This window comes from Amblyomma mixtum, chromosome 1 (genome assembly GCF_055824585.1).
Source record: "Amblyomma mixtum isolate Tamu chromosome 1, ASM5582458v1, whole genome shotgun sequence".
Classification (NCBI taxonomy): domain Eukaryota; kingdom Metazoa; phylum Arthropoda; class Arachnida; order Ixodida; family Ixodidae; genus Amblyomma; species Amblyomma mixtum.
This window is the reverse complement of record NC_143012.1, coordinates 311962697-311986991: the sequence shown is the minus strand read 5'-3', so window position 1 is coordinate 311986991 and position 24295 is coordinate 311962697. Positions and strand designations below refer to the sequence as shown.

At 45.4% G+C, this 24295-nt stretch overlaps 1 protein-coding gene across 1 annotated transcript; it reads right to left on the bottom strand.

Moving 5' to 3' along the window:
- Positions 1-12600: 12600 nt before the first annotated feature.
- On the bottom strand, positions 12601-22492 carry LOC149372450 (uncharacterized). The gene is made up of 4 exons (XM_089582106.1): positions 22486-22492; positions 19189-19984; positions 18231-18337; positions 12601-12725 (listed from the first exon to the last, which is right to left on the bottom strand). Exons 1-4 carry the CDS (start codon positions 22490-22492, stop codon positions 12601-12603), a joined length of 1035 nt encoding a protein of 344 aa, XP_089438232.1.
- Between the last annotated feature and the right edge of the window lie 1803 nt (positions 22493-24295).

Sequence of the window (24295 nt, the reverse complement as noted above, 5' to 3'; positions counted from 1 at the left end):
AACTGTCACAATTTTTGTGGTAGTCACACAAGCTGCGAAGGGTTGTTTAGGCTATCTGCAAGGCTATCTGCATTTGCAAGGCTATCTGCATTTGACCGCAGGCAAGATAACCGCTGGTCTTTAAGGGTAACGGAGTGAATTCCAAGAGAAGGCAAACGTAGCAGAGGGCGGCAGAAAGTTACGTGGCGTGGGCGAATTAGATTAAGATGTTTTGCGGGGATATGGTGGCAGTAGCTGTCAAAGGACAGGGTTAATTGGAGGGACATGACAGCGGCCTTTGCCCTGCAGTGGGCGTAGTAAGGAGGATGATGATGATCACTGGCCATATCCCGAATCATCCGCACCTTAGTACATTTTTTTTTGCAATGTGTATGAATACGTACGTTCGAGTTCGTTTGAACGGAAGGCAAAGTAATAATATAATAGTAATTCCAACAAGGTAGTAATTACTCTTTATCATCCGCTCAAGTGCAGCCTCAAAGAAAGCTCTACAGCGTATTCAGAAACTTGTAGTTAAAAAAAATCGTCTTGTTCCGGGCTTTGAACCCGGGACCACCACCCCACCGGAGCATTCGCTCTAGCCACGCAGCTAACCGGGACAGATAGAATACGGAGAGGTGAGAGCGAATTGATTGACTCGAAGCAAGAACGGTGTTTGTCCAATGTTGCGGTAAAACCCCCAACGTGGAGTAGATTTCTAACAAGGGAGTAAATTACTGATTAGCATCCACCTAAGCGCAGCGGGGCGGCAACAAATCGAAACTATGCAGCTTCCTCAGAAACTTATGACTTATTATTAGAAATTACTTATAAAAAACTGCTCCAACTTAGGGGATTACCCTTACCTTTGGACCTATAACAGCGAATGATAGTTACTGCTGCATTGGTTTTTTTCCTAAAAGGATTGATATATTCGTCACGGTTTCTATAAAATGGTCGTGACGGTTTTTGCACCGGGCTCCTTATTTCAGTTGTTGTGCTCGCTGCCAATATGGGCCAGTTTTTCATTTGAATTCGTATGCTTTGCCACGATGATTTCAGATGCCTGGCCTGGAACTACCCCCGCTATTTAAGGTCCTGTCCCCCCGAGAGCTTCCTGTCTTTGGTCATCCCAGCGGCCACTACTAAAATGAACAGAAAGATGAGGTGCAGGGTGTTCTTGTCATCTGACTTGTTATCCATTCTCTCCAATAAAATGTTCTGTTAGATTTCAGGTCTTGCGACGGCTCCTGTGGGCTTCTTTTGTATACAGGCTGTTTTACCTAAGACTTTCTGCAATTTTTAAAAATAAGATATTTGAATTAGATGCGCGCTTTTTCTGGCATAGCATTGTCAGAGGTGTAATACATCATAATGCAGCTAAGACGTGCTAACTAGCAGAAATGTTAACCAATATTTAATAGTTAACTTTTAAACTATTACCGTTGGGCTCTTCAATTATTGAGAGGCATGTAGCCCACCGTAAGTAATACCCATATCAGTTTTTAGAATTTCGAAAACGCGGTTACCCTTGGCGCTGTGGCCCAACAAATTTCGCCTACATCGCGCCAAAATACATGCGGTTTGAGAAGCTTGTAGGCAAAGCAACCTCTCCAGTGAACCTAACTCGTCGAGATAGCTAAAATTTGTTGGGCCACAGCGCCGAGGATAATCGCGTTCTCGAAATTCTAAAAACGGATATGGATATTACTTACGGTGGGCTACATGTCTCTCAATAATTAAGGAGCCCAACGGTAATAGTTTGAAAGTTAACTATTAAATATTGGTTAACAAGCCTGCTAGTTAGCACGTCTTAGCTGCATTATGATGTACTACACCACTGACAATGCTATGCCAGAAAAAGCGCGCATCTAATTCAAATAGCTTATTTTTAAAAATTGCAGAAAGTCTTAGGTGAAACACCCTGTATATTCCCATTTCAGTGTGGCCAGCGGGTTAAGGTGCATAACGCAGTGCTAGTGCAGGAAGAAATAGCTCGACCTGTAGAACGTCGCATGCAACAGATTGAAAGTCACAAGCTCGGTCACTGTCTGCAACGCACTTTTTTCTTTATTTCTATTAAAAAAAATATTTCAAACTTAAAACCTTGTCCGGACACTGTGCTTTGTTGCTACACGTACACGACAGTGTTTTCTTTCTAAATGCCCACAGACCAATGCGGCCTTTCTGGTTCCAGAGTTTCGGACTATTACATTTTTCCTCTAAAAGTCAGTTAAAAACAGTCTTGCTCGAGCTCTTTCATATAAATTACGACCTCGTGTGGGCGCAAGCGACAAAATACAAGTTTACAGCGCTGCACCTGAACATTACTTCAATGAAATACGAACATGAAAGGCATGATAGTGTCCTGAATGACCCCCCGGAATGTTTTGATTGCAATACGTTTTGTGAAATGTACTCCGATCAAGGATAAGATTTTATTAATTTGGATTTGTTATCCCTGTAGTTCTTAAATACGAAGTCACGAGGAGAGGGAACTGTCATATGTCTAAGAAATTGCTACAAATGTGAACACATTGACTGATTTTCAGATAGAAGAAAGCACTACAAAATAACACGACGTCGTCATAGACTCATTGTATCTGTTGTCTATCGGCCTCCAAGCGAAAACCGAGATCGCTTTGCAAGGATTTCAATCGACTTAGAATTTTTTAGATTAAAGCTTAGTTCACGGCGGATATTTCAATGTTAACACAAATCAAAACTCTACGTCATTTACGTGCATAAACTATGCGGCCCTTGGATGCGCCGAACGGCATGGACAGGGGGACGGTGTCATCACATACGAGCAGCGTCTCTGGTCGGTGGGGTCAGTAGGTCGAGTCAGTCATGGCGCGAGTTCCGGTTCGTCGTGTCGGGTTGCTCGGGCGGTTGAGGAACGGCGAGGTCTTTTAAAGTCTTGCAGGCTGGGGCACCGCCGGACGACGCGGATTAGGAATCCGCAGCCTACGGACGGATGCAGACACAGGACTCCGAAGAAGGATGACCAGGAGGACGAGAGTTGGGTGGTACCCCGTAGGCTCCACCAAATGTTACGTGGCGGCAAGCCGAAGAATGGGGCGCGATGAATGATGGTCAAGCGATGATTTAATGACCCCTGGCATAGAGCGAACGCTCCGTCCCAAACCACCACCAAAGTCGTCTTCTTCGTCACAATATTTTTACTGGTCTTCTGATTTGTGCGAAAAATGGCAAAGATTTGTAGAGCCACAGCATCGCGCCAGGTATGGCTGTTACTAATGGCTAGTAAGAAACCTCTAATTGCAACCAAGTGCTTATTTTTAATAGTTAAAAAGTCAACTATTGGAAATAACCATCGAACTAGTTAACGTGATTCATCTGTGTTCTGATGTCCACAAGCACCGGTTTTACTATGCCAGAGAAGCGACATTTATACCTCAAAAAGCCTCTTGTTGAAAATTCAAAAATTAATGGCGGGCCTTCCTGAAACACGCATTATAATGACTGCAGGCTCTTCTCAATTTTTCCCGTGTTGCACATAGGCATCAAACGGAACTTAATGCAGCATTACCACATGATTCTCTCAAACCAAAGCTAAGCACGCCTGGAGCACATACATGCCAGTGCTACCAAAAAATGAGAAACAAAATGGTTGAAACGACTGTTCCTTAACAAATTTCGTTCTCAGAGACAATGTCCTGCCAGAGGCAAGTACTATAATATTTTCCGCTTGTAAAGGACAGCGACGAGTCCCATCTTGTAGCCGATGGGGCGCTGTCTGCAATACATCATTGCGTATAGGGCGGGACTTCTAAGAATGTATTGATGAGCCCAACTCGGGAGATCCCTATTTCACTGGTGGTATATCTTCATGATTGGCCGAGTTTCAAGTGACAGCTAGCCAACGCACGCCAAATCACCGATGAGCTCTGCATCGGTGGGAAGTGCAAACAGCGACAGCTGCCTAGAACTGAGACTGAAAGGTCATGCTTCGGCTCACTTGTAGGTGTCGAGGAACGCCTTAGCCATGCGCTCGAAAGGGGTTAAGTTTCTGATGCCTTTGCCCCTCTTACTTCGCACTAACACAGAGGGTGTGCGTATGTGCATATAAGTATTTGTCTTAGTGTGGGTCCGAACAGTGAAGCACGCAGGGCTACTGAGAGGTTCGCTAACATACTGTGATGTGTAAGCCGTGTTTCTATTACTGCGGCCAAATAACTTCCGAAAGGGCATGTTTGCACATGCTCTCAACGTTTGCAGGCGAGATCAGAGTGGCAGCTTGAAGTGCTAGCGGCTTGCAAGGGTACATTTTTTCGCTAAGGGCAGCGAAATTTCCGCCGATGCTATTCACATGATTACAAAAACGGAGTTAGAGAGCATGTAAGGGAGAAGCAAGAGTGTAAACTGTGCTTCGCGTTAGTATCTTAGCCAGCTCACGGTGAAGAGAGAGAAATGACAAAAAAGCTCACGTGCACAAAAATGAGCATGCGAACGGTTCATAAGTGATGTGCTAGAGCAGACTTAGGGTACTCTGCCAGAGGTCGTGCAGACATCAAGGATCTTGCACAGAGAGAAAGGGAGCGAAGGAAAGAGAAATTCGGTCTTTCGTCGAGCAGTCTTTACGTAAGCGTGCCTGGCCTTTTGGTTGACTGAAGTCTAAGGTTGTTCTCATTCTAATAATGATTACCTCAGTAAATACTTTACAGGCAACGGGCAGCATTGCTGATCGGTTTGAAATTTTTTTCGAGTCTTTGACGCCACCTTTCTTATGAATTAAAATGACGTCAGCTTTCTTCCAAGATTCCTGAACGCTCAAGGTCATAACGTTTTGCGTATAATAGGTGAATACGTTTTCTAGCACAATAACCTCACCATCGTTCAAAAGGTCTGCTGTTACCTGATCCTCAACAGCTGCCTTCCCCCTTTTCACTACTCCAAGTCTTTTCTTAGTTCCTCTTTACTGGCGAGGTGTCAAATCGCTGTACACGGCTGCCTCTGTCATTACCGTCCTGATTACAGTGGCTACTCTATAGATTTGAGAACTCTTCGGCTACTTTAAGTATATCTTATTCATACTGCTAATGACATTCCCTCCTTGTGTCTTAGCGCATACATCTGACTTTTCCTCTCAACCCCTTTTAGGTCACCTCCGATCTTCAGAGCATGCTCAATTTTCTTCATATTTTACTTACTTATGTCAGTTACCTTGCGCTTATCGATTAGATTTCATAGCGCTGCCAGTTCTGTACTGTCTGTGGGGTTAGGTACTTTTATGCTTTGGCGTTTCTTAAGTAGACCTTTCGTCTCCTGAGAGAGCTTGCCAGTTTCCTGTCTAATCATCCTACCACCTAGTTCTGCGCACTCTGTAATGACAGCCGTGAGATAATCGTTGATTGCTTGAGCATTAAGATCGTCATCCTAGGCAAAAGCCGAATATCTGTTCCGTAGTGAGTTCCTGAATTCCTCTACTTTCCGTCTTCCGCTTCTACCTCACTAGTTTCATCCATTCCTTCTTCTAGCCTCTGCGAATTCGAGGCCTTAGCATCCTATAGTCGCGACATCGTCCCTTTCTGACGATTTCCGCATCCTGCACGATAGCAGAGTTAGAGTACAGCAGAAATCTATTTGAGTTTCAGTCTCGCCGTTGGGGCGCTTCTAAGTCGACTTCCTGTTTTCTCGTTCCTATTCCTAGAGACACTCGTTAGTATTCCATCGTCACCCACTGCCTGATCTGGAACGTAGTTCTTGCCTACCTTGGAATTTAGTCGCACATCGAATTTATTCGCATTTTTACTTTGCTCATTGCCAATTTCATGTTTTGATAGAAGCTTTCATCGATCAGCTTATCCACGACAACTGCCACCCTCTCGTTAACACTATAGAAATCTTTTTTGTTGCCAGGTATATACTTACGGATGAGGAATCCCATACCTAATTCTCGTCTGTCCGCTGATCCACGAGAGTACAGAACGTGCATGCCCGTTAGCACTCCACACGCCTTATCTGTCCTCATAACCTGCCTAAGCGCTATGCAATTCAATACATGGTAGTCCCTCGAACAGTACTGCCAAACCAGCCATTCTGGATGTGGGTCTCGCGTTAAACGTTGCTAGGTTCACCTTCCAATGGTGGCCTGCCCGGAGCCAAAGATTATTTGCACCCTTCGCTGGGTCACAGGCCTGGGCGCCGACTTGGTCAGTTGTTCCGTAGCCTAGGTTAACTGGGGCTGAGGGCTCAGGGTTAACTGATGTATTCATATAGAAGGTTGTGTCCGAGTACTATATCAGAGTGGTCAAATCCTGTTCTGGCGAGGGAATGCATTGTCGGTTCTGGTTGCCGAGATCAGGCCTCACGGAGGCCTGGTGGATAATTGTGTGGCACACGGGTTCGAACTGCGGTTCTCTTGTATGCGAGGAGGTCTCTCCACCTCTGCGCCATCGTTCCTATTTATACAGGGTGTTTAACTGAAGACTTTACGCAATTTCTAAAAGTAGGCTTATTGAGTTATAAGAGCGCTTTTTTTTCGGCAAAGCGTTGTCTGCGCAGAAGTACATCAGAATACAGCTAAGATGTGCTAACTAGCAGGTTCGATGACTAATTTTCAATAGTTAACTTTTACCTATTATCGTTAAGCTCCTTAATTATTGAGAGGCGTGCAATCCACCGTAATAATATCCATGTCAGTTTTTATAATTTCGAAAACGCGTGTACCCTTGGCGCTATGGCCCAACAAATTTTGGCTATTTCGACGAGTTATATACACTGGAGAGGTTGCTTTGCCTGCAAGCTTCTCGAAAGCGCATGTATTTTGGTGCGACGTAGCCAAAATTTGTTGGGCCACAGCAACAAGGGTAACCGAGTTATCGAAATTCTAAAAATTGATATAGATATTGCTTACGGTTGGCTACACGCCTCTCAATAGTTCAGGAGCCTAACAGTAATAGTTAAAAAGTTAGCTATTCAAAATGAGTTAACCAGCCGAATAGTTAGCACGTCTTAGCTGTATGCTGATGTACTGCACTGCTGACAAAGCTATGCCGAAAAAAAGCACTCTTCTAACTAGAAAAGCCTATCTTTAAAAATTGGCTAAAGTCTTGGGTGAAACACCATGTATCTATATCAGTCACCATGTGCAATTTGAATCAGGTTACACCCTAGAAGGTGGTTACTGCGCAGTTAACAGGTGTTCGCCACCTGCCAAGACGCGCAGGTTGTGATGACGTCACAAGGCAGCGTGACCGAGGTAGCAGGTGAGCCTCTTGTTTTTCTCCTCAACGTTACCGATGACGCCGGATTTTTTACAGAACGGGAGCCGTGACTGATATTCATGCATATAACGACTGCACTGAAGATTGTGTTAGTCATATGCTGCGCTTTATCCGTGCACCGCTAGCACACACGACACACAGAAAACACGTGACATACCACTTTAATCTCATTACGATATCACGAATCACGATAAACACTGCAAAACAGTGGTCACACAGTGCCAGCGCACGTAATTCGCATTTGGCGTAACTACACAAACCGACCGTCGTTTTTTTTATTCTCCAGGACGTAGCCGCTTTTGCGAAATAAGAGAGTTTCACAGTAAAGCGTTCTTTCTCCTTTTTCCGCTGCCATCTTCTGGTGACACTTTGGTTCGTGAAGAGGCAGCCGAGCGTACTTCCTCTTCTCTTTCCTGCATTTTTGTTGCAAACGTTAAAACCAGACTTGGAATTCTTTCAACTGCGAGGATTGCGAAGTATTTCCATGACAAGAAAGCCATCAAGGACAGGTAAAAAATCACACAAGAAGCCTGCTCACTAAGTGTTACAAATCGAGTTTGGAGGTTCGCGGTCCAGCTAAATTGTGCCGCTGTACGCCCCCGGCCGTCTTCTATCTTCCCACGCAGTTTACATTTTTTTTTTTGCATTTATTGCTTGAAAAGAAGGCACCCGCACGACTGCACCAAAGGAGGAGATTTGAACGCGAAATCCGCCCGCTGAAAAGCAAAACTTCTTCCTGAAGAGGCGCTAGCATTTTTCTGGGCTTTCAGCGCCAGTCGCCTGAAGATCCCAGTCAGGCGGACGCACGTCGTAAGCGGTGCTGGGTGTAAGGTAAATACGGGCCTGTTCCGCCTTCCTGTCCCGCACATTGATGCAGCCTCGTTCCGTTGTCAGCTCAGTCGCGCACGTATACAGAGGTTTCGCTTGAAGAGACGTGCGTCGGGTTCGACGGGCAGTCTTTCCGTGCGGCACCATGTAATTACCTAAAAAGAAATCTCCCGGTCCTTTTTGAGCGAGGAGTGCTTCTGAAATGATACGTCAGCCGGGGTGCCGGATAAGATCGCAAAGCGTATTTGGATTTTCGAAAAGAGAAGCTTATTCTTCCGCACGCCCTGCCAGCGCACTTAAAAAAAAAAAAAAATTTGTGCAACATTTTATTTATCACACAAGACTAGACGATAGGATTATGAGAGCGCAGTAAAGGATGAACCAACTTGAGGGTGCTTCTCTCTATTTCTCTCAAAGATACGTGGCTGAGGAAGCTATCCTGTTTTTATGAAGCTATAGTATTAAAAACTTCTTTATCTTTTGGCTGGAGGGAAGTGATGTCACTAGTACGGAAATGACGACACTTCCGGTAAACGCTTCAATAGCTTCTAATTCTATCGCATCGCCAGCACATAAGATAATTAGGTGTCACTGAATTTTTCACTAAGATCTTTCTCTGCCGAGTCGTCCAGGGAGCCTTTCCCAATATTTCTGGTTTAATATTACGCCATTGCAGCTGCTAAAGACACCCGCGTCTAGATTATAATGTGAGAACGGCTGTTAGCCCTGTCATGTTTACTATGCTTCGTTAAGTTGACGGTTATAGGTTCTTCCGCCATGGTGCACGCATTGAAAGTGAGTATAATGAAAGAACGAAAAAAAAATATTGACGCATACTGAAGTGTTCTGCGGTGCGGTTTTATTGTATTTCTAGCACGTATTTTGCTAAAGGTAAGGTAGATGAGAGAGGACTAAAAGAAAAAGGGTTGGTCGGGATATGTTATATATGCACCTATATATGGGATATCAAGATTCTTGAAGGCAGCTTATTAAAAATAAAAATTTGAAGAAGTCACGTTGACAGCTTTAGTGGGTTTATTTAGGTTCGGATAATGCTATCATCTACTGGGAATTCGGCACAAACGGACAACTACTGAAAAGAAAGAGCACCACATGACTTTAGCAATCATTCAGCTTTTGTGCTGTTGGGTTTATTTCCTTTTGTCCTTTTGCTTTTGCGTACATCGTAATCAGCCTGACTATGCCGACTGAGGCGAAAGTGTTTTGTGTGAAAGTGGTTGTGGGTGCCTACTCCACAACCAGCACTAGGGCTCTGCAAGTTCTACTGCACGCAGCTCCACTCCAGTTCGACCTTGACAGGTCGAACGCAGAGTTTAGGCTGTTTGTGCTCCGATTAGACACAACATTCGGTGAAAATTGCTTTCGTGCAATGGATGTCCAATTAATCATGTTCTGTGCCAGCAGCGGCCACCTTGTCCCCGCTAACTTCCTAATCTCATCCGCCCTCTTCGCGTTCTGCCGTCCTGTGCCATTCATCTGTGAGAAACTGCCAAATGCTCTCCACCCAATGCTTATGCTTCTAATTATTTCAAATCTCGTGAAATGAATCTGCGGTGGCTACCTGCCGTAAGTAGACATATTACCTTACAACATCCAACGCCTCGCTACCAATTGTAAATTGCTGTTTCCTTCCGCGTCTGTTGAATATTAATTTTTTGCACATTAATTTTTAGACCCACCCTTCTGCTTTGCCTATCTAGGTTATTGATCCCGCTTTGTAGTTCATCCCCCGAGTAATTTAACACTGAAATATCATAAGGTAGTCACTGATTACCAAGGTATTCTCCATTAAGTCGTATCCCTGACTTTTCCAATCCAGGTCGCTGAATACCTCCTGCAATGAGGCAGTGAATAGCGCTGAATTTAGTTAAAATTACCAGCGCTGTATATAACTATATTTGAACGTACGTCTGAAAAGTGCCTTGTTATTTAGAAGTCTACTGCAAGGTGACCTACGGGTAGCTGCCGGCGCTCTCTTACTGCGGCGGGAGACAGCTCTGCCAGAACTCTGCGCCTAAGAGTACGACCACTATGTACGTTACGGACGTTGTAGCATATCTTCGTAGGCCCGAAGGCCCGAGCAGAGAGCATGAAGAAAGCGCATACAAGAAGAACTGTTCGACCTACGGCTGCAATATTTTTTTTGTACATTAATCAGAATACCCAGACTTGAGAGATCTGTTTGGTTGATGTTGAGGAGCGGAAGGCTTGCTGGGGCCTGACGAGGTTATACTGCAGAGTAGCTTCACTACAGACTGCAGTATACCCCAGACACCCCAAGAAGACAGCAGCAGCAGCAGCAGCAGCAGCAGCAGCAGCAGCAGCAGCAGCAGCGTTAAAAGCAATACACATGAAAGTCATCATACACGCGGAGTATTGAAATTTCGTCATATGTTTTGGGGTATCCCCTAAGGTGGAGTGGAATTGTAATAAGGGAGCAATCACTCACTGGTATCCTCCAGGGCGCAGCAATACGGTCACAAAAGAAAGTTATACAGCTTCCACAGAGAGTTAAGAAAAAAAGTCATCGTGGTCCGGGGATCGAATCCAGGACCACCGCTATAACAGAGCAGTCGCTCTACCAACTGAGCTAACCGGGACGGCCAGCATATGGTAGGGCTAGAGCGAATTGATCAATAACTGGAAGCGGGAACAATGTCGGTCAAATATTTCGGGGAATCCCCCAAGGTGGACTAGAATTGTAATAAGGGTGTAATTATACTCACTGTCATCCTCAATAAACGCAGCTATACGGTTGCAGAGGAAATCTATACAGCTTCCACAGCAACTTCATAGTTAAAGAAATATCCGTTCTTGTACAGGGTTTGAACGCGAGGCTGCAGCTACACCTGCGTAATTTATAGTAACCAAGACGAGTGGTTTTTCCACAAGCCGACTATCAGAAGTTAAGAGCGTCTTAGGCAACGTATGCAGTTGCTTCTTTCAATGGTACTATGTTTTCTTCCACTCTGTCTGCGTCGTTGAGCTGTTTGCCTTCAGTATGTATCACCAACTCGCCCGTTTGGCTATAGTGTTGACTAAAAGCCCATCCCATTATTCTGCGCCTAAAAAGATGCTGCGTTCCGCCATTCATTTTTCCACAACATAATCTGACGTCACTGCGATGCCGTTTGCTGCCAAGACGTCAAACACTCTGAGCTTGCGGCATAACTTGCACTCGAGGATAAGGTAGTGAGGGCAGTCGCGAGGAAAGACTTGCACGGAACAGGCAGTTCATCAATAGCGCCCGTGAATCGACCAGACCGTCTACGCTTGCCGCGGTATTTCCTCGGCGGGAGTGGTGCATGTGCGTGCGGGTGCGTGTGTATTTGTGAAAAGCCCTGTAGCTGTCATTTCTCGATTGAAACTTCCATCCCGCCATTTATAAGAGGGGAAGAGAGAATGAAATACGGCAGAGGGAAGGAGGCTCAGTAGTGGAAAGCTTCCGCGCGTCTATTCTCCCGGATACATCTGGGGAGTAGTGAAGGTGAGAGGCGTTAGGAGGGAAGACGATACAATTGGTTGTGAGCGAAGGGAAAGCGCGTAAATGTGTCACTCTCGATGAAAACCTAAACCACGCCGTGAGCGAAGGTTAGAACGAGAGAGGGGAAAAGATATAAAGAGGTGTCGTAGTTGACAGCGCCAGATTGATTTCGAGACCGTGGGGTTCTTTAACGTTCTCCGACATCCCACCCCACACAGGCGTCTTTGTGCTTCGCCACGGATGGGATTTGTGTCCTCGCACATCGTAGTTGCTGCTGCCACAGCGGTAGAAAACTTTCATCCCTCGCGAACACCGTAGGACACGATGCCACGGAGGTAACGAGTTATGACAACCCCTGTATACCGCTGACGCAGGACAAACCACGACAAATCTAGGAAAGTTAGGAGTTAGGAAAGAGTTATATTTGCGTCAACTGTCGAAATTTGCTGAATTACCTCATGAAAAGTTATGACAAGCCCACTGAGTGTTCTGCGGTAAAAAAAGGAACCCGCTTTTTATTTTAACATCAAACTGCATGGAGGCAACTTGTCGACGCTGCAGAAGCAGCTGCGCATCGCGTCTCCTAGTCTTCCCTTTGTCAAGCCTTTGCCAAAAGTATGGAACAGGAGAGGGCTTGATTCCGGCTCATGCAGCGCAGTCCGTTAAGCATCGCCACCATTACACATCTCATAGGTAGGGGAACACTTCTCCCCAGTCCGAAAGTTAGGGCTTCCACGGATGCTGCAAGGGCCCCGCTGCGCGATTTTGAACACAATGTTCTTGAACTCATTAAATTCGAGAAAGGTTTGCGTATAGAGAGGAAACCTTGAAAAATAAAACTTACGGTGTTCTTGCACGAAAGTGCAATTGTAGTGTCAGCGCATTTGACGCTCGATACAGCGAAGCGAACTGCAGCTTGAGCGAACGTTAATGAGAGAGGCAGACACTTTTTCCCCCCCCCGAATTTGCATATAATTGCGCACAGACATGACACCTCGAATCTGGCCAACTGCTTCGCAGTGTTCACATAGCTGTGTGTCACCGAAGAAAACCGGTTACGTTTTCTGCAATGCGGCCGTGAAAGAGATTCATGGACATAGCTGGTGCTATGTATTGGTCAGGGCTGTCGCTGTAACCAGACTGCTTTCGCTGGTCATCTTCACCTGCGGAAGAGAAAGATATTGTACTGAATTATTGTTGATTAGTGCACTGCAGAAGTTTTTGCGGAGAAACCAAATTTGCGTCATGCGCAAAAGCCGTGTCACACAATTTGGGCGGGCAGAATTGGGCGGGCAGAATTGGAAAATCGTAGGAGGCATGTATCTCGGACGACGACAGGTATACGAGTAGACTAGAAATATGAACGCCTTTACGTTTCCAATATAGCACTCAGGCTATCTTCAGCAGCTTTAAGTCTATAAATTGATTTTAGTTAATTTTTAGACTGATGACCACAATTATCCTCTAACTTTGTGTCCTCCTGGTCCTACAACGTTGGCACAGGCGTGACCAGAATATTACAGAGAATGTTTCGGTGTTTGAAATTTTCTCACAAATTTCGTAGAGGATGTTTGATGATTTATAGGTTTTATACAAAGGCGACCGGACCAGCAGCATGTACTAACATAGGTATAAAGTACTTCCCAGTTTTCGCTATCTAAGGCTCGAAAAGTTTGATCAAAGAAGCCTGCAACATAATATTATGGCCGGGACTGTGCGTGCAAAAAACAGTTTTCGTGTATTGATCAGCTTTTGTTTTAAAAAATCCTGAGAAATTTATTTTTGAACACCGTGTTGAATGTCATCACTCTGTACAACAAAAGAAGTAAAATCAGAAGAATGGCCTGAGGGGCGAGTTGGTGCATGATGAAATGAACGGCGGCGCAACAAGAAGAACACAACAAGAGAGGGGACACCACATGCGCACACTACCAACTGTTTATTGCATGGAAAGGTGGCATATTTAAACATACAGCTCAGGCATGACACTCATCGCATTATCGCACAGACCCAACACATGGAAAAGAAACAGCAACATCAGGATAAAAGACAAGAACCCTTAACCTCTGCAGAAAAAAACTAAAAGATTTTGATAACAGAACTTTGAGCAGGCCATCTCGTAGCAAAAGCAGAGTCAACAATCGTAGCAAAAGCAGAGTCAAACAAGAGAAGCAAAAGCAGTCAAAAAAAAAATACAATCGTAGCAAAGGCAGCGTCAAACGTATAAAGCAAAAGCAGTCAGAACCCGAGAAACAACAAAACGAAAAAAAAAAAACAGTAACAAAGTTAACAACCCGCCTAAAACAAACAACAGACGGCCGCTAGAAATGCAGGGCTGAAAAGATGCACAGCACATGGCGTTACAAAAAACTGTCAAGAAAGGACACTTCATTTCTACGGAGGGATACAGAAGAGTCGCTAACACAAGTGCTTCCCTTCTTATTGATCATAAAAGCCTCAAGAATTTCGCGTGCCACCTGATCGCGACTCCTGCCGAGAATCCTTATTCCGTTAAGCACTGGCTCACACTTGCAATCTTTACAATGTAGGGGCAAATTCGACCCTCCTCCGTTTTCTAACGACTTTTCGTGTTCCCGTGTTCTGTCGTTAATGCAGCGACCTGTCTGGCCTATATAGACCCCCCCGCAGGTCAGTGGGATTTCGTACACCACTCCGACGGCACAAGAAACGAAATGCTTGCCGTGCCTCTTTCCGCACATGGCTTTCTTCTCTTCGCTGATCCGCGAGCATAACCCGCTCAGCTTTCTTGGCGCAGAGAAAACGACAGGAACGTCGTACCGGCCAGCAACTTTCTTCAAGTTGTGCGCCACACGGTGTATATAAGGGACCACTTGTGGTAGCTTTGATCCCAGCTTAGCATGGAATTTTTTCTTATTTCCTTTCATTTTTTGAAGGAGGGTCTCCGCTACGCTACAAACAACAGAACACGGGAAGCCAGCCATTTGAAGCCTTTCGATCTGATTGTTAAAGCTAGCCTCAGCCATGTGAGCACAGGACTTAAGCAATGCGGACTCGAGGCAAAGTGAAGCGATCGCCCTTTTTACTGTCTTAGAGTGCGCTGATCCGTACGGAAGAAGTTCCTTTTTTGCTCGTGGGGAATACATCCAACAAACACGTCCTTCTAAAAACTTGATATTAATATCTAAAAACTGCAAGCTGTTGTTGTCAGGAAGTTCGTGAGTAAAAGCCAGCCCTTTTCTCTGTTGTCTGAAAACGGATAAGATTCTTTCCACTGTGCTGGGGAGCGTCAATGCAGAGTTAGTACTTTTTAGTATTACCAAGAAGTCGTCCACGTATCTAAAAATTCGCAGGACTGGGCCACTGTCAAGGGAAGAAGCTAAAGCACGGTCAATAGTTGATAAAAATATATTACACAATGCAGGGGCGACACAGGAACCGATGCAGATGCCTCTTCTCTGCAAGTACATTTCAGTTTCAAAGGAAACAAACGTAGACCTTAGGTAAAATTCTAGAAGTGATAAAAAATTGTCAACACTTAGTCCAGCTGAGTTCAGAAATGCGATGGCCCCATTAGATTCAATGCACTCCCGTACGGATTTGAAAAGGTCACTATGAGGAACTGAGTAAAATAAATCTTCCACATCAACAGAAAACAAGTATCCAATAGAAGACTGGTCTTTTTAAAAAGCTGTCACATCTGCAGTTTAAAAGACCAGTCTTCTATTGGATACTTGTTTTCTGTTGATGTGGAAGATTTATTTTACTCAGTTCCTCATAGTGACCTTTTCAAATCCGTACGGGAGTGCATTGAATCTAATGGGGCCATCGCATTTCAGAACTCAGCTGGACTAAGTGTTGACAATTTTTTATCACTTCTAGAATTTTACCTAAGGTCTACGTTTGTTTCCTTTGAAACTGAAATGTACTTGCAGAGAAGAGGCATCTGCATCGGTTCCTGTGTCGCCCCTGCATTGTGTAATATATTTTTATCAACTATTGACCGTGCTTTAGCTTCTTCCCTTGACAGTGGCCCAGTCCTGCGAATTTTTAGATACGTGGACGACTTCTTGGTAATACTAAAAAGTACTAACTCTGCATTGACGCTCCCCAGCACAGTGGAAAGAATCTTATCCGTTTTCAGACAACAGAGAAAAGGGCTGGCTTTTACTCACGAACTTCCTGACAACAACAGCTTGCAGTTTTTAGATATTAATATCAAGTTTTTAGAAGGACGTGTTTGTTGGATGTATTCCCCACGAGCAAAAAAGGAACTTCTTCCGTACGGATCAGCGCACTCTAAGACAGTAAAAAGGGCGATCGCTTCACTTTGCCTCGAGTCCGCATTGCTTAAGTCCTGTGCTCACATGGCTGAGGCTAGCTTTAACAATCAGATCGAAAGGCTTCAAATGGCTGGCTTCCCGTGTTCTGTTGTTTGTAGCGTAGCGGAGACCCTCCTTCAAAAAATGAAAGGAAAGAAGAAAAAATTCCATGCTAAGCTGGGATCAAAGCGACCACAAGTGGTCCCTTATATACACCGTGTGGCGCACAACTTGAAGAAAGTTGCTGGCCGGTACGACGTTCCTGTCGTTTTCTCTGCGCCAAGAAAGCTGAGCGGGTTATGCTCGCGGATTAGCGAAGAGAAGAAAGCCATGTGCGGAAAGAGGCACGGCAAGCATTTCGTTTCTTGTGCCGTCGGAGTGGTGTACGAAATCCCACTGACCTGCGGGGGGGTCTATATAGGCCAGACAGGTCGCTGCATTAACGACAGAACACGGGAACACGAAAAGTCGTTAGAAAACGGAGGAGGATCGAATTTGCCCCTACATTGTAAAGATTGCAAGTGTGAGCCAGTGCTTAACGGAATAAGGATTCTCGGCAGGAGTCGCGATCAGGTGGCACGCGAAATTCTTGAGGCTTTTATGATCAATAAGAAGGGAAGCACTTGTGTTAGCGACTCTTCTGTATCCCTCCGTAGAAATGAAGTGTCCTTTCTTGACAGTTTTTTGTAACGCCATGTGCTGTGCATCTTTTCAGCCCTGCATTTCTAGCGGCCGTCTGTTGTTTGTTTTAGGCGGGTTGTTAACTTTGTTACTGTTTTTTTTTCGTTTTGTTGTTTCTCGGGTTCTGACTGCTTTTGCTTTATACGTTTGACGCTGCCTTTGCTACGATTGTATTTTTTTTTTTGACTGCTTTTGCTTCTCTTGTTTGACTCTGCTTTTGCTACGATTGTTGACTCTGCTTTTGCTACGAGATGGCCTGCTCAAAGTTCTGTTATCAAAATCTTTTAGTTTTTTCTGCAGAGGTTAAGGGTTCTTGTCTTTTATCCTGATGTTGCTGTTTCTTTTCCATGTGTTGGGTCTGTGCGATAATGCGATGAGTGTCATGCCTGAGCTGTATTTTTCAAGTAAAATCAGTTTGTTGTTTCGTCAAGCTGCCGTCAGTTTCCTTCTGCTTTCGTTGTTCACTAGTAACGCGTCCATGGTTTTTCCGGTTAAAGGGCGGTCCTTTGCTCATGAACCAAGTTTGTTCGCCGTTTAGCAGTAGCGCGATTCAACCGTCGCACCGATATCCGATAGCCTCTGCGTGCATGGACTAACAATAAAATTGCGAGGACACTTTGGCAATTAAAGTGCTCAGAGGCGTAAGCCGAGGACACTATGCCATGACCACTTCCGGTGGATGTGACGTCACACGGTTAGCGTGGCTATATCGACGTCTGCGCTATTTCGACTTAATTTGGACATTTATGCCTATAATTAACTATTTAATCTAGAGTAATCAAACTTGGCTTCTAGGTTCATTTTTTCCCCTTCTATCTGAAGGAACCAATGGCTTTCTTCTATATTTTTTTAGTTCTTGAGTTAAACGCGTGTGAGACGCTTCGTTAACGGACGACAGAATAAGCCATTAAATGCTTTCGCCTTAATATAAGCCATTCATTCTGCACGTGTTTTCAGATGGAACTAATTACAGCAGAGCAGGTTCGCTGTCATGTAAAAGTGGCGCTCATTTGCCAGCGTTAAAGTCGACAGTTCGTTACTGTTCTCGTCATTTCCTCTTTCTGAACTGCGATAAGAAAGAGCGAGACATTTTTGCTGGAAACTACCTTACTATTGTGTAGGCCGCTCACTGCTATGACTAGTTAACAGTGGGTGCTGAGTAAATCGGGTTTATGGGTTTACGGGGGTTTAATGTCCCAAAGCAACTCAGGCTATGAGGGACGTCGTAGTGAAGGGCTCCGGAAATTTCGACCACCTGGGGTTCTTTAACGTGTACTGACATCGCGCAGTTTTCCACATCGCTGCTTTGTCGCTGAGTAAATCACCTCTGTGCAGTTAGCAGCAGCACATATAATGAAGATCAGGACAAGGTAGCAAAACAAGATATGTCTTGAGCTGAGGGTCTTTTTTTTTTTATGGCAGAAAACAGCGATGTGGGAAAACCGCTACAGCCTGCTCTGGACAAACTGAAGTCACTTGGAGCACTTTGACGTACCCCTAAATATCTGTCTTCTGCCTCTTCCTGTGTATGTTTGTTCGTGTGCGCAACGCCATCCCAAGAAAACCCTAAATATCAGTAGACAGAGTTTTAGAATCTCGCCTCACATTAAACGTGGCCTCGCAGATGAGAATCGAACCCGAGACTTCGAGTTGCATGGCAAGAAGAAAGGGACGTCACTGACTCACCCCCACTTGGCCACAGATAGTAGATGACTGCCACTAGGACAAGAATGGTGAAGAAAATATCAAAAATAAGGCAGCAGGCGCCAGCGTATTGGGTCATGTGCCACATTCTGCAATTGTAAGCAGAAAACGCAAGAAAGGTTTTGGGTCATAAGCAGGAACCTGTGAAAGAAATAGTTATCAAAAGCTGCTGCAGTGCAGTTGGATTTCATCAACGCCGAACAAAGTAAGCCTGAAGGAAAAGAGCACACGACACAGAAACACAAACATCACTTGTAGAGACGACGCAAGGTGCTCACTACCAGGAAAATATTTTCTTGAAGGCAAGGTGCTACTCTCTTATTAAGGCAAGCTGATAATGTCGCATAGAACACGGACAAATGACGAGGCCACAGAAATACCTGTCTTATGTACGGGAAACCGTTAATTTATGAATTAAGGCTTGACTTCAAACAAAAATGAAGTAGCACGAGCTATTTTTGCTTGAGTCAGCATGTAGCCCGGCACTTTAATCTAGTACCGAGAAAAACTGCAGTACATTAGGCGCGAATTTAATTACAAAAAATCTGTAAATTTGTGAATAGTATACTTCACGCGCAAATCAGTAAATAGGTACAGGGTTAGTCGAAAGTTCCTAGGCCACAGGCTATTCTTTTCATCTGCATACTCTGTCACTTATGATGGCAGTAAAGACACCAAGGTTTTGAGAGGTGAGGATGATGCTTCTCCTATCCTCCATAGAGGTTTTGAGCTACGATGTCGTAACTGTTCGAATATAGTGCTCGAAAACAGATCCTGTGGCCTGGGAACTTTTGAATGACCCTGTACATTAAGTTGAAGTAGATTGTTTTTGAGCAAAACCACTTACAACTGCTCGAGATTTAGTGCGTCTTTTTCTTTGCGACCACCTTAATTAAACCACAGAAGTAACGAGCAAAAAAGCCTTCCCGTATGAACTCACTCCTGGGCCTTCTTCAATGCCTTCCGAGTCTTGAGAACCTCTCGGGTTCCGGGCGAGAACGGGCCGCTGGGCGTGGAGACTATAATCACGTTGTCATTCTTTTGGTGTTTCTTTTTATTCTTCCTGCCGTGTTTCTTTTTCCTCTTCTTAGGCGGGGAAATGTCGGACAGAGTCAAGTCCGAGTCCAGCAGTCGTTGCCGCTCGACTTTCGGGCCTTTAGCCCCGACCTGTCGCGCCGAGGGCGTGGGCACCGGCTCCTGGCGCCCCTTGTGCTTCGGCCAGGAGACCGAAGGGCGAGCGGCTATCGGGCGGGCGGGCGAATTCTTCGGCTGGCGCGACGCGGAGGACGGAAGGTCACCAGCCGAAGGAACCACGTTGCTCTTCTGTTTTGGTGCCGCTAGGACTGCGGTGGCCGGCTGCACTAAACGCGGCGCAGCTGCTGGGGGCTTCGGGAGGAGCGCGGGGTGACCTCGGGGCAGTTCGTAAAGCTTTGGTGCGACGCCTTGGTCGAGGACACCCTGCTCGCGGAGCAGGCGCTCGTGGACGTGCGAGTCGTATTGCTTACGGAACTCGCTCCTCTTGAGCAGGGCCCGCTCATCAGGGGTTTTTTGCTGTGTCTTTCGGCGAGGGTCGAAGTAGAGCGGGTCGTGGTCGTGGTCGTCTTCTTCGTTGCAGGGCACGCCGTGGACGGGACAAGGGGCACCCGCGTGGTTATGTGGCACTGCTGGGCTGGAAGGGTGCAGCGGGCTGCAGGGGTGGAAGGCGCAGGGGACCCGGCCGTGAGCGGCTGGAGGCGCTGCGGGGTGAAGGAAGATAAGTGAAACGTGGCACTGTTTGCACCTTGGGACGTAAAGTTTAACATTTAGGTATATTCCAACTATACGCATGCCTTGTGATTGAGCACATAACCAATCACGTGTGGTCATTTTCTCGCGCCGTTGACGTTGCGCCGCCCTTCATTTCATCATGCACCAACTCGCCCCACAGGCTGTTATTCTGAAGTACATAACTCCTTAGTTCCTTCCCTCTGACGGGAAGCCTTGACGGAAAAAATTGAAAAGTGGCTTTAGAGGAAAGGAAATGGCGCAATATTTGTCGCACATCTCCGGTGTACATCCGAACCGCACAGTACGAGAAGGAATAAAGGAGGGAGTGAGAAAAGAAGGAAAGAAAGAAAGAAAGAAAGAAAGAACGAAAGAAAGAAACAAAGAAAGCAAGAAAGAAGGAAAGAAAGAAAGGTTGGTTGGTTTATGGGGTTTAACGTCCCAAAGCGACTATGGCTATGAGAGACGCCGTAGTGGAGGGCTCCAGAAATTTCGACCACCTGGGGTTCTTTAACGTGCACTGACATCGCACAGTACACGGGCCTCTAGAATTTCTCCTCCAACGAAATTCAACCGCCGCGGCCGGGATCGAACCGGCGTCTTTCGGGTCAGCAGCCGAGCATCATAACCACTGAGCCACCGCGGCGGCCAAAAAGAAAGAAAGAGAGAGAAAGAGAGAAAGGAAGAAAGAGAGAGAGAGGAAGAAAGAAAGAAAGAAAGAAAGGAAGAAAGAAAGAAGGAAAGCAAGAAAGAAAGGAAGAAAGAAAGAAAGAAAGGAAGAAAGATAGAAAGAAAAAACAAAGAAAGGAAGATGTAATCGAGGGTTCGACGGCATGGAGGATACTTAAATTTTAATTCAGCGAACCCAGTCAGCCACAAGCGGTCAGTGGTTGCATCAATCAACAGCGCCAGGGAAGTATGCAGTGAAGACGCAGCCCTAAACCACGAAATGAAGACCGTGGAAAATGACTTAAAAAGAAACGGCTACCCGTTTTCCTTCTTTCTGAACACGCAAAGAAGATAGGCTCCATCGAAGAAGCCTACTGCCAGGGAAGACGAAAGTGCTGCGCACCGAAACCGACAGGAGCCCCCATCCCGTATGTATCAGGGATCAGCGAGGCGCTGGCGCGGATGTTCCGTAAGCACGGCGTCCATGTAGCACATATACCAACAAGCAAGATAAGAAATAAACTGGTAAACGTGAAAGACCAGCTCCCTCGTGCCAAGTTTCCCGGCGTGGTTTACAAAATCGCCTGCGCCGACTGTTCATCAGTTTACATAGGCGAAACGAAAGATCTCGCGAGACGCCTGAAAGAACATCAGTACGACGTACGAAAAAAGTGACAACGAACGCAATCGCGGAGCATGCGCAAGAGACTGGCCATGAAATTAACTGGGACGAAGCAGATATAGTGACAACAGAAAAGAATGTGTCAGCCCGCCGTAATCTCGAGTCACTAATCATCCAGACTACGCCTAATACAATAAATAATAATGATGGCACATTGCACCCTATGTCTAAAAACGATACTCACTGCTCTCTGTGAACAAGGGAGCCGTAGCGCTCCCGAAACGTCATTTGTGTTTGACCATGGTCAGCGACCAGTGAATCTCATCAAAGAAAGAAAGAAAGGAAGAAAGAAAGGAAGAAAGGAAGAAAGAAAGAAAGGAAGAAAGAGAGAGAGAAAGAAAGGAAGAAATAGAGAAAAAAGAAAGAAAGAAAGAAAGAAAGGAAGAAAGAAAGAAAGAAAGAAAGAAAGAAATAAAGAAAGAAAGAAAGAAAGAAAGGAAGAAAGAGAGAAAGAAAGAAAGAAAGAAAGAAAGAAAGAAAGAAAGAAAGAAAGAAAGAAAGAAAGAAAGAAAGAAAGAAAGAAAGAAAGAAAGAAAGAAGGAAGGAAGGTTGGTTGGTTTATGGGGTTTAACGTCCCAAAGCGACTAAGGCTATGAGAGACGCAGTAGTGGAGGGCTCAGGAAATTTCGACCACCTGGGGTTCTTTAACGTGCACTGACATCGAACAGTACACGGGCCTCTAGAATTTCTCGTCCATAGAAAATCAACCGCCGCGGCCGGGAACGAACCCCGGGACTTTCGGGTCAGCAGCCAAGCACCATAACCACTGAGCCACCGCGGCGGCCCCATAGAGAAAGAAGAAAAGAAAAAAATAGTATTGGAGGGTTCCCGAAAAATTTCGACCCCCTGGAGATTTTAAACAGGCACTGACATCGCACAGCACACGGCGCATTTTGCGTTTCGCCTCTATCATAACGCTGTCACCGTGGTCAGGATCGAACACGGCCGAGCGCCCTGACTACACATGACGGACATAACCACCTAACAGCCTTGACGGACACATTGTCAGTTTAGGGCCAAAAGTAACTATCGCTCTTAGTTGATAAGTTCCCGGTCACTTCTTACGTTGCGAGAACAAGGCTAGGTGCAGCGCAAGGCCAGGCGTTTAAGGTTTAATCTTACCTTGCATCTCTGTGGGCGGCCCTTGACTTGGCAGCACAGCGCGCTTCGTCTCCTTCTGCCTCGTGAAGGTGATTGGCTCGAGCACGGTGGCCGTCCTTTCTCTTTTGCCTATTTCAAGGGCTTCCTGCACTGAACTAAACTAAGTCTATTCTATTTCTATTCAGTTCAAGATGCCCTCAAGTGACCTTAGTTATAGCGTATTACGTGGATTGTTGTACATGACCATAATATAAGCTTTCATGATATATTTCGCCGAAGTTTATCCGTCTCCGCGTGACCTTGAGATTGCTTGGGAATAGCAATCTGGGTCTCACAACATCGACCAGTGGCAGCACCTGCCATCGAAGGGCAGCTGCACGTTTCTAAACCGCTGCACCCCTGCGCCAGGAGCTGTATGAGCACTCCCAGCGATCTATGAACCTAAAGCAGAGAATGTCCAATTCCGCATATATGGGCATTAACCCATTAACGTTAACGCTTCATACCGTCAAGGCGGAGCTTGTTAGTCCGATTTCGACGATCTTTGCCTGAAGACTGATTGATCTTGAAAACTGATACTCGAACCGAAACCAAGGTGGAAACCAAAGTTCTTACGCACGTAATTCGCATTTGGCGTAACGCGTTAAATAGTCCCCAAATTTTTTTCTTAGATCCTTGGTTGCATTTTATAAACGAAGAAAATTTTTGGTACTCGTTCCGGCTCGAGTAACTCTATCCTTTCTTGACTTTCTTTAATGCCGTTTGCACTTGAGTAGCTGTATTGAAATAATAAAGTGAGTATAGATTTAGCTGTTGGTAAATGTGAATAACTTCATTTGATTCATTCATTGCAAGTACCTTACAGACCCAAACGCAGTGGGGGAAGACGTGCTGAACTGCATCAAAAATGTACAGAAAACAGAATTTCTAGGCAGAGGGCGGATAACATTGGTCTTGAAGTTACAGAAGTAGGTTTTTGTAGCAGTGGAGCATGAATATGCTTCCAGTCGGCGCTAGTGCATGAAAAAAAAAAACGCTACCTAACTTAGATCTGCAAAATATCAAACCAACATTGAAATCATGACCTCGACGATATACAGCCATTGAAGGTTGGATGGAAATTCTGTTTGGCGGGAGAGGGTTAAAGGGGTACATTTTATGGAAAACAGAGAGACGGGGACATTTATTGCGCGACGAAAGGCAAGGTAGGGTAAGCACACTTTTCATGGAGACAACGTTGTAATGACGAGAGTAGATGGATAGGATGACTGCGCAATTCTGAACGGATTCAATGGCGCAAATTGTAGACAGAAGAGGTTCCAAAACTGCCCTTGCACACTCCATTTTAGATGCAACTAGAGCACTGTATACAGTTGGTAGTCAACTTCCACCTGCTGCGACAAATTTAGTATTAGTCTTACGAAGCTCTATATTGTACAGTCAAGAGGGGAAAATGAAGTACCGGTAGAAAGTACAATCAGGACGGAATGGAACGCGAACACGCGTACGCCACGCTTTTATACTCTGAAACGTGATATTCCTTTACAACCGTTTTATGAATTCGTGCTGTCGCGATTGAAAGAAACGCCAACAATGCGGAGCCTAGGCTCTCCGCTGTTCGAATTTCTTTTGATCGCGCTTTCACCTGGGCGGTAAGAAAAATACTTTACAGTCGTCTTAGAATGCGTCACGGACGACTCTAGCATCTTTTTGCTAGCACCGAAGTAAAAGCGTGATAAGAATAAATGCGAACAGCGGAGTGCCTAGGCTCCGCACTGTTCAAGTTTCTTTCAATCGCCCCTGTACTTCGGTAGATCATTTATCCGGGAAC

Coding starts and splice junctions, on each gene's coding strand:
- LOC149372450 (XM_089582106.1), bottom strand. Junction 18,338..19,188: donor GCATTGAAGAAGGCCCAGGA/GTGAGTTCATAC, acceptor TTACAATTGCAG/AATGTGGCACATGACCCAAT. Junction 12,726..18,230: donor CTATCTGTGGCCAAGTGGGG/GTGAGTCAGTGA, acceptor TCTCTTCCGCAG/GTGAAGATGACCAGCGAAAG.